Source organism: Cebidichthys violaceus, unplaced genomic scaffold (genome assembly GCF_023349555.1).
Source record: "Cebidichthys violaceus isolate CVI_PGR_0920_01 unplaced genomic scaffold, fCebVio1.0.p SCAF_28, whole genome shotgun sequence".
NCBI classification, from domain to species: Eukaryota; Metazoa; Chordata; class Actinopteri; order Perciformes; family Stichaeidae; genus Cebidichthys; species Cebidichthys violaceus.
The window spans coordinates 957,153-967,863 of NW_027176461.1; the positions used below are offsets into that span (position 1 = coordinate 957,153).

The window sequence follows — 10,711 nt, forward strand, 5'->3', positions numbered from 1 at the left end:
TATAATGAACCTTTAACAGCATGGAGTCAGGCGCATGCGCGGTTGGAGCTGGATTGTTGCAGCCCCAGACTGGGCGGCCCGTTACCAAGCACTGCACCGCGCAGGGTCTGACAACGACGACGGCAACGGGCATTGACATAAGGACTACTGCCAGCGTGATAACAACACAGACACTGCTGAATACAGTGAGTACCAACGCACGAGAGAACCCGCTGACTCGCGCTCGCTTTGTTTGTTTCCCTGTTTGTGCGCGTTTACGTGTTTGGGAAGCTTGCGTTTTATTCCCATGCAGTGAGGATATTTCCCCGTGCACTGACAGTACGGACTTATCCGGGGAGGCCTGTAGAGGGGGCCGCTTGGAGAGCAGCACCAGCGTTGCGGGTTTTTTTTTTTTTTTTTTTTTTTTAAACCGAAAGGCACCCAGCAAACGGACACATTTATTGTTCTCAGCTCAGGCTTGAAATGTCAGACCCCGCCCATTTGTTTTTGTTGGACTTGGTTGTTTTTTTTTTGCACTCAGCATTTTGCTGCAGTCATTATCGGAGCTTTCTCGAAGGCCCTATTTTGGAGAATAGATTGACTTTCCTTCCACGCGGTGCAATAATCCATATTTATTAGGAATTACACCCACTGCAAGGCACGTTAATGTGTCTGAACACGCATGGTTCTGTCCTGTAAATGGATTCATTGTTGCTTGTATTGCTTGTGGTTTGTTATCATGCCATTGTAAGCTAGCCAAGCCCCACGAGAGACTGCTGCACGCTGCTGAGGGCGCATTCACAATATTATTAGTGGTATCACCAGAAACACGGACAGTGAGCAGTGGTTCAGTTGTTTTTAGGTGTGGAACTTGTAGACGCGCTGTGATATCTCTCTGGCTGTCACCTGCAGACACAGAGGAGCGCGTGACCCTTTATAACCAACATTGCACACGTGCATTGATGGTTTATAGACGTGCCGGTGTTAATGTGCAATTTCTTTTACTGCAGGGGATGTCAAGGGGTTACAGGCCCGTTTTTGACACAACACCACTGGAAGGTATTAGTGGGGAAAGCAAAGTGAGCACAGAGAAGGCTGCAGCTGCCAGATGTGCAAAGCTGCTCACAAACATCAGGATATTTCTGTTTAATCTGGGGAGGATTATGCTCTCAACACGTCTGTAGATTAAAACTGAAAGTAAAGATGCTTCTCAGGCACTGTGTTTACAGTCAAAAATAAATAAACTGTATTTCCCAAAGCCAGGCCAGTTTCACCAGTGTCAGTGTGCTTTAGAGGATCACAGCTGCAAGCCAAGCCCAAAATCTGTGATCCCAGAGGACAAGGAAAAAGTACCACTCAAGACCTTGAGACAGTATGGTAGAACCCTCTAAAAAAGAAGATTTAAAGAGAGACAGGTAGCTTGGGGTCCTATTGGGAACATTGCAACTACACTGCATGTTATTTGGGAAAGTTTATATAGATTATATTAAGTTCTAATACAGCCTACATCTGAAATCCAGGACAATTAGATCAAGAAGTGGGTCCATTAATTAGTCCAGTAACGTAGGGCCAAGAATACATCTAGAGCTGAAAGAATTAGTCAATCGGTCGATGATTATTATTATTATTATGACTATATGATTAAGTTGTTTGTAAAAGTAAACACTCCAGTGCTTTTCTCTTTGTGAGGATCTGTTGTTTTTCTGTGTCTTACATGATAGAAAATCGATGGGTTTCTGGGTTTTGGACAGTTGGTCAGACGAAACAAGTAGTAGTTGAAGACATTTAGGAAACTTCAGGAAATTGTAACCAGCAGTTCTCAGTATGTTGTGACATTTTGTCAATGAAATGGAGAGTAATCGTCAAATGAATCAATAATAAGAAAAGTTGTTGATTGCAGCCCTAATAAGTATATCAGTGCTGCTTTCTTGTACATTATTCTACACAGTTCCGACTGAACTTCTTTTTCTCTCATCTCCTGTGGTTCGCTCCAGGTTTGGGATGGCAGTGAATGTGTACGCAACATCTGTGTCCATTGACAACCTCAGTCGACATGACATGCTGGCATGGGTCAACGATTCTCTGCACCTCACCTACACTAAGATTGAACAGCTCTGTTCAGGTAAGGCCGGAGTTCAAACACTTCTCAACACATACATCAGAACAAGACAACAGAAAAACAAAAGAAAATTGTCGTGTCTTTTGTGTTTTCCAGGAGCGGCGTATTGCCAGTTCATGGACATGTTGTTTCCAGGTTGTATCCTTCTGAAGAAGGTCAAATTTCAAGCCAAGCTGGAGCATGAATCTATACACAACTTCAAAGTTCTTCAGGCAGCATTTAAAAGGATGAGTGTTGACAAAGTCAGAATACTTTTTATCATATTATCATTACGTATTCCACTACATTTTTGATCATGTTGAAGATGATTAATCATAAAAAAGGAGTGTGTTATATCACGAGGAGCTATTGAAGCATTTCCTGTTTCCATCCTCCAGATAATTCCGGTAGAAAAGCTTGTAAAAGGGAAGTTCCAGGACAACTTTGAATTCGTGCAGTGGTTCAAGAAGTTCTTCGACGCCAACTACGACGGGAAGGAGTACGACCCTTTGATATCCAGACAGGGGCAGGACGTGTCCCCCGCCCCCAACCCAGGTGATCACTTTATCCACAAACCAAAGAGAAACACAGGTAAACCAAACAGTTTCCGCCTCTGCTGCACGGTCTTGCTGAGCTTTGGATGGCTCCGAAAGCGCTCCCTGCAAGCAAGTGGTGTGAGCAGCACGATTCACAGACCGACCGCTGTCTTCCTAGATCCATCTCACTGCCCAGCATTCGCAAGCAACACCAGTAGGTACGGCCGAGTCACTGGTGGGATTGCAGCGATCACCTCAGTGACTCGTGATATGCAGCGTCAGTGAAAATCTGACAATTCTAATTGATCATGACCGGCGGTGCCAGAAGACCTACAGAAATGTCAGCGGCAACCGTCTTCTCCGGTGTCCTGCATCAAGCAGCTGATGCAACACTGTTTGCAGCTCCATCTCTCTCTGAAAGCCGGACAGATAAACTAGAAACATTTGTCTTTTTTTACTAACAAGAGCAACGTCAGCCTGACCAGCCTTGCTACGTCTCTGTGAAAGCTTTTCGCTTGAAAATCATGGCGAACCATCGTTAATTTGACGTGTAGTGTGTCATGAGCCTGCTTCGTGACTTTGTCACTGGTAAGCAGTGTGGTTGTAAATTTATTTTCTTCCAGTTTCTAAACTGTGATAATGCATGTTTTGAGTTTAACACCTCTGCTGAAGCACTTATAGAGGTTTTGGCAGGACGCAGGTTTTTTCTGTTTTAAAGATTTTGACTCAAATATGCGTCACATTCAACCATTTCAATTTTATAATTTGGCTTTTTAAAATCTGGCAATCCAAATTTGTGTCTTTTATATGAGTTGTGTTGTAAAGTAATTTGAAATCCTTTCACAAAAAAATGGCATATCAAAGGCACAACATTTTGCTATAGGCTGATAACATCAGCTCTCTATAATGTGCTATATCCATCGCCACAGTTGCTACAAAGCCAACATTAATGCAGTAAATCCATTTCAATTCATATGATGAACATCTCTGATCATCTCTGACCCCTCCAGGACCACAGAGGACATCTCCAACAGTTCCCAAAAACATGCCAACACCACAGCGGGTCCAACACAACACTCCAGCCATGAGGAAGAATCCATCTTTGTCTAGAAACGGGGGCAGTGATGCTGAGATCATGGAGCTTAATCAACAGGTAGACAACAGGAGTACTCTTAAACCATGACATCTCATGTCTGTGGACTCTCTCTAGCATTTTAAGTTCTGCGTTATCATTAATAACGTCACAGAAGACATTTTGACGTGTTACAGTACTAAAAGCATGTGTAAATGTTAGTTACACCTGTGCTTTTCTTTAATGACAAGTCAAAATGTTTTTCGCCTTTAACGTTCACAATGTTCAAGTTCAAACTTTTATTCCCGTGACAATTCATTCCTGTAAATTTCCGTTCGTTCCTTTCCCAGTTGATGGAGTTGAAGTTGACTGTGGACGGACTAGAGAAGGAGAGAGACTTCTACTTCAGCAAACTACGGGACATCGAGCTGATCTGCCAGGAACATGAGAGTGAAAACAACACCGTCCTCAGCAGTATAATCAACATTCTCTACGCAACAGAGGTATCTGGCCTTTATCAGCAACTAATGCTGGCTGCACTGCACCATTTCGATCTGCATGTGAGTTACTATAGAGACAGAGGGAAAGCTCAACTTCGGATTTCCGTTCCAGTAGTAAATAAACCTCATTCAAAACCCCATTGACATTTCTCTTTATTTAGAAAAAATCCAGCCTTGGAACATAACTGTACTTAACAGCATGTCATGTGGCTCACTCCATATATTCAGATGAGATTGTTGATTTAAAAAAATATATGTATTATTTATTCCATATTTCCGTTTTTGGACGCCTTAAACAAACATTATTTCCCATAAGTCCTAGAGAATAGGGATGGGCATTTCAAGCAAAAACTACTAATGGAAAATCACTGGATCATTGATTAGTCAAAGATCTATATAGAAGACATTGGTTATCTGTTTTTATGCCCTCTTTGATCAGGATATTTCGGGGGGGTTAACAGAAGATAAAAAAAGCAGCAAACCTTAAATAATAACTTTTTCTCCCCCGTCTCTCAGGATGGCTTTGCACCTCCGGAGGATGAAGACCTTGATGAACAAGCTCACCTGGACCAGGATGAATACTGATCCCTTTATCCCCCCACCAACATCTCCATCGTCTTTCCTTTTCTTTTTGCCCTCATTTGTTTTCTACTCTCTCTGCACGCTCTCTATAAATACTCACCATTATCCCTGCTCTCCCTCAGTCTTTTCTTTTCTTTCTCATATGTATATCTGTTCGTAACCTCCCCCCATCCGCCCTCTGGCTGTCTACACAGTATACACAACTACTCTGCATCCTCATCTGCTGCTCCTCCCTGCCTCCACTTACAACAGTAACAATAACAGTAATGTGCGACATATCCCAGTTATTTCAGCATGAGTAACGGAGAGAGAAAGAAATGTGCCGAGCCTGGCGCAGATGTTATGGCAAACAGTGAGTTTTAAGTCTGTAAATATTGCCGACATTGTGATATTCTGAGAGAACAATGTCTTCGCTCGTTATGGAGTTATTTATTTGATTAACTTTGGCTCGCTGTGATACTTCTATTAGAGCACAGAACAACGCTGCTCCAATGTGCCATCAGGACACTCCCAGAGCTACTAAAACTGTAACAAAGGTGACTTTTTAATAACAATTTCTTATTTATTTAACTTATATTTAATTTTAGATTAACTTTCTGTAGCAAAATTGGTGCAAAACCTACTGTACGTGAATTGAAAGCTGAGGCCATGTGTGATGTTTCAGTTATGGTTTGTGCTTGAGTCAGCATCAAGCTTTTATTTTCTGTTAAGGTGGGTTCATGGCATGTAGAAACGCTGAAGGAAATTCTCTGGTGTATTGATCAGTGCTCTGTGATTATTCATTAGTCATCAGCAACATATCTGAGCATGAGAATGTTATACACATTGACTGTGAATGAGTGATATTTTGTATGTACTTTGTGTGGAGACTTTGCCTGATGTCGCACGATCCTGGTTCAATGCCGTTGTATCTTTTAGGCCGACATGCAGAAGTTCGAAATTTAGAGGTGGAAAGCTACCTGCAGACTGACAACATGGTTATAGATTGTAGCAGTTATAATGTTTTATTCTAAAATATAAAAGGAGCCTGACACTGAATTAATACGGATACATTTTTCACACGACAGGGCTTGCTATATTTTTCCTGCTAACCATTCTGTGTTTAGACTTTTAATTTGCTGTTAAGGGTTGCCCAGGGTATATATGAGTTGTAGTTTGAAAGAAAGTCAGTATTAAGAAATCACAAGCATCCAGTTAAACTAAGGAAGTCTCCTTGGTCTTCCCCAGCTTTTTTTTACTTGCAAACTGGCTGAAGTCTGCTCTGGAACTTGCATTCATTGACCATGTAAACATCTACTGAACACTCATCTTTTGAGTTTTGAATAAATAAACGGTTGTGAAATAAATGGTGGTGGTTTATTTTAAATGAGAATGGATTCCACACGTTCACTTCATGAACCCTACAAAGTGTAGGGTTAGCTAACTTTATATGTCTGTGTCCCAGACTAAAGGCAATGTAAATCTATGACAAACTAGAAACATTGGTAAGAGATACAACAAGCCTGCCTCGTTCTTTGGTGTGCGGATCAGAGTTTTGATGTGCATGTTCCCCATAGATATTAACCCTGCAGAGTCGGGGGTTCGCATTCCACCATTTGATTCCAATACAATCAAATATTGAACTTAGTAGTTGCAACGGTTTCTTCCAAACAATGTTGTAAGGTAAGGATTCATTTTCACCATGTAAATGTGTCGTGTAAACCGCGGCAGTGAGGTTTGTTAAGACAGCTGTATCAACACTCTAAATCTCGTTAACTAACAGTATTAGTCTTTTGTAAGGGAATATTTAAAGCTGTATCAATCCTCTACGTGTCATCAACTACCAATATTCACCTTTTTCAACAGAGTGGTTAACCAGTGTTCACATCGGGGGATTAGCTCAAATGGTAGAGCGCTCGCTTAGCATGCGAGAAGTAGCGGGATCGATGCCCGCATCCTCCAAAGTTTATTTTCTAGCTCGTTTACCGATAAACGGCTCTACAACTAACATCGTACCTCTAAACGTCATGCAAGCATCTGTTATTTTCTAAATATCTGGACGTTTCCTAACTCGGGCATGTTAACGCGGAAAGAGCACAGTTTAAGGAAAAGATAACTATCCTTCCGCGTTAATGGACTACTTCGTCAAGTCCGTTTAAAAGTGTATGGTTACTTACAAGGAACACGTGCTTACAAATGACAGCCGTGAACCAAATAATAGCATATAAATCGCATTTTGTACTCTTGCAAATGCAGACATCTGACTCATCATATGCTAAATGTATAACACCAGCAGTCTGTTGGTTCCATTGAGGACCAGCAGGTGACAGCACAACATCAAGTTAATGTGTTGTAGCGGCTGTGAGAGGGGCAGTGAAAGTTGCACCAAAGAACCGTCCCTTTGCAACACCGGTCTATTAGGAAGTAATGAGCACCGTGTGCACAGTGTCAACTCAAAGATTATCAATTTACCTATACTGTTCTCACCTTTCTATTTCCGACTGCCAAGCAACCGTGTTACGTCATCTATTTTTTACAGCGGATGGCCAATCATATCACACGCAAAATGTTGACGTAGTTCTCTCGTTAAGATGCTGGAGGAGATTCGAATCCCACGCTCACCAGGTACAACTTTTCTACGCTGCACTACTTATTGATGACATGATAGTCAATTTTAACCCCATATTAACACTAGGCCTAACCCTAACCCCTCTTATTTGTTCGTTTGCAATATCCACTCTGCTGCTGTAATCCTGCACATTTACCCGCTGTGGGACTAATACAGGATTATCTTATTTTATCCTATCTTTAATAAGAAAATGTCATGTGTTAAAGCTCTTCAAAGATGAGAAAAACTGGAGAGCTTTAACGGCCATGTGTACAGTTTAGCGGACAGATTATGTTAAGATTAGAAACCATTGTAGTTGTCACTTTTATTCACAAATTCAAAAGTCAGACAAATAAATCCCACTGTTGACAAACTGTTGAGTTCACAATAAATCAGCACAAAGGTGACAGCCTTACCTTGTAACAGCAGCAACCACACCAACCAAAAGAATATAAATACTAATAATGATAATAAAATTAATATTGTAAGCCAGATAAAATCAATATGAGAATGAGCTTGTCTTATTGCGTACTGTAGCCATTCTGATGCTTATAACTTGTCTTTTGTCAAACGGCAACAAAAAAAAAATCAAGAACAGGCGAGAAACTTACAAGTGAAATTATTTCTTTGAGTGTGAAATAGTCAAATCTAGCAGATATCTCAAACCCCCAACATTTTCTTCACCATGTAACCAGGCATGTTGTAGAGGAAAAGAGCCAAGATGGCCAGCAGCAGGAGAGCAGAGAGGATCTTGATGGTCAGCCACATGTACTGGTCACAAATCAGGTTTTTCGCAGCTTTGAAAGGGATGAGGAACCAGAGGAGGGCGATATCTGGACGGCTGGTGGAGCACAGAGACAAACAGTGTGTTGGAAGAAAATCAAAATTGGATTTTTAGCCATTGGTTCTAAATGCAATGTGTGTGTGTGTGTGTGTGTGTGTGTGTGTGTGTGTGTGTGTGTGTGTGTGTGTGTGTGTGTGTGTTTAACCTGAGGTCATCATCACTTCCTCTCAACCAGGTTTGAAACATTTCAAGGGCTTTCCTTATTGCAGTTGGGGGGGTTAACAGAAGATTAAAAAAAAGCCCCCCCGTCTCCCTTATTCATTAAAAACTTTTAATGAATTTTTAGTTTATAAGACAATCTCACAGAGTAATTTTGCTTTCTCTAGATATTTTGATGAAATAAAGCTAAAGTTGGTAACAAGGACCATAATAGTCTGTTGAAGTGGTGTTGTGAGAACACGTTTTAGCGTTTGACCTTAGACCTCTAAAAAAAAGATAGTCATCACTTTCAAGAGCACCAGGACAGAGGGATTGGTTGGATGTATTCATATTGAAATGAAGACAAGGTTACAATCATTTCACCTTAACAGTAATGTAACTGTTTGAGTAGTAGCCATTACTTTCACTTGGGAAGTTTAAAGAAATGAAAGCATGGTTCTACTTGATTCTGTGATGAATTGCATATGACAGACCGAGCCACTTATATAATATTCATAATTACGGATAACAAATATTTAGTTTTCAAATACAGTACATTTACACATACATACCACACAAAGACACACATACAAGTGACAAGACAACCAGAAAATTGAAGTTCACAGGTCAATTTATGCACAAATTTGAAATATCATACATAGACGCATTAACAGAACAGGACAAGAAACTCTGAACTCCAACACAAGCTCCAACACAAGCCAAGTCATAGGTGAGCAATGGACATTGAATTAATTTAATGGGAATAAAAGAAACCACAATTGAAGACACGAGAAAAACCTGCAGATATCACACACCAACAGTAGCAATATGTTGAGATTTGTACATATTCGACTACATTAATAACCAATGATGGATGCACAAAAGATTTATAATTAGCACTGCTATTGTAATAGTGCAGACATCTAGTATTTAAGTAAGTAATTAGCAAAACGTTCACAAAAACAATTCTAATTATCACTGAATGCACACCCTTTGATAAACGTTATCATCCTTTGGTTTTAACTCAAGCCCCCAACATTTTTTTCACCATGTAACCAGGCATGTTGTAGAGGAAAAGAGCCAAGATGGCCAGCAGCAGGAGAGCAGTGAGGATCTTGATGGTCAGCCACCTGTACTGGTTACAAATCAGGTTTTTCGCAGCTTTGAAAGGGATGAGGAACCAGAGGAGGGCGATATCTGGACGGCTGAAGGGGCACAGAAACGTAAACACGATTACAGAATGCCAAAGACAATCAACAATATAAAATACACAGAAGGAGGTTCATACCAAGCACTGATTTGACCTGAAAACCTGCTCACCTCCACACAAGGGACGATATTTTTGGAAGTTGGGTGACGAGAAAACATTTGATAGACAGCAGCATGTGTTTGAGCTCTGTTTTTACAAACTGTATGTAAGAGTCACTGTAGCTAATCATTCCTCTTGTCCATACTTACCTCATCTATTTAAATCTGCTTTTAGCCTGTGATGCTATTATGTATGTTTTTGTTTTTGTTCCTTACTGTTATGTCATCTCTTTTGTTCATATTGTAATTGCTTTTATTGTTTCTGCTTTTTACCATATAAAGTGTCTTTGAGTACCTTTTAAAGTACTATACAAAATAAATGTATTATTATCATTATTATACTGTTCATAAAGAGGTCGCTGAAAAAAAATCACTTCATGGTGACTCTCCTGTACGAACTTCAGGACAAAACCAAGTCTTCATTTCACACAGAAATGTTCTAATGTTCAGTTGAAGCTAATATGAGGCCGTAGCAAAGACAAAGTGAGTGGATATCTTCCAAAAATCCAGTTAACAATAAGTCCACGGCAGCTAAGCATAAGAGCGCAGTTTGTCAAAACAAAAAAAGTTAATTTTAACTATCACTTTACCTGGCACCTCGGACTTTGAAAAAGTTTCAACCAATAATTCTTTAAAAGTACATTTGGACTCGTGAGTATTATATTAATATAGATTGAACCTCACCAGATTTGTTTAAAGATCAGTTTGATCTGACCGATATTTTATTTAAAAAAAAAAAATTTAATTTGCAAATTCCATCACTTTTTGCATGCTGCTGACCACTAAATACAAATGTAAATACATTTGTGCGAAGCTGACCAATTCGCCCGAGTCTCTTAATAATAATACAACATTTTGTCACCTGATAGCTGAGAGTCAAATCATGATTAATGTTTAATATTTTAGCTCAAAAATGATGTGGTGTCTACTTAAATGATATCATTGGTTCCATTTAGCTTTTAAAATGATGTTGTTGAATGGAAACTGGAGATAGAAAGCAGGAAAAGAGAGAGTTGAAAGCCGTTCAGTTAGTGAAATTGCTGGAAACTTCTGCAGAGATGTCTGTC

The 10,711-nt window shown here is 40.1% G+C and overlaps 1 protein-coding gene across 2 annotated transcripts; it reads left to right on the forward strand.

Moving 5' to 3' along the window:
* Positions 1-78: 78 nt before the first annotated feature.
* On the forward strand, positions 79-6,107 carry mapre3a (microtubule-associated protein, RP/EB family, member 3a). 2 transcript variants are annotated; one of them, XM_068721830.1, is made up of 7 exons: positions 79-185; positions 1,974-2,101; positions 2,195-2,340; positions 2,476-2,668; positions 3,624-3,766; positions 4,036-4,188; positions 4,702-6,107. In XM_068721830.1, the coding sequence occupies exons 2-7, from the start codon at positions 1,981-1,983 to the stop codon at positions 4,768-4,770; spliced, it is 825 nt and encodes a 274-aa protein (XP_068577931.1). In that variant the 5' UTR covers positions 79-185; positions 1,974-1,980; the 3' UTR covers positions 4,771-6,107. The 2 variants fall into 2 exon arrangements, with proteins under 2 accessions (XP_068577931.1, XP_068577933.1); XM_068721832.1 differs by having other exon boundaries at positions 2,476-2,632.
* Positions 6,108-10,711: the final 4,604 nt, after the last annotated feature.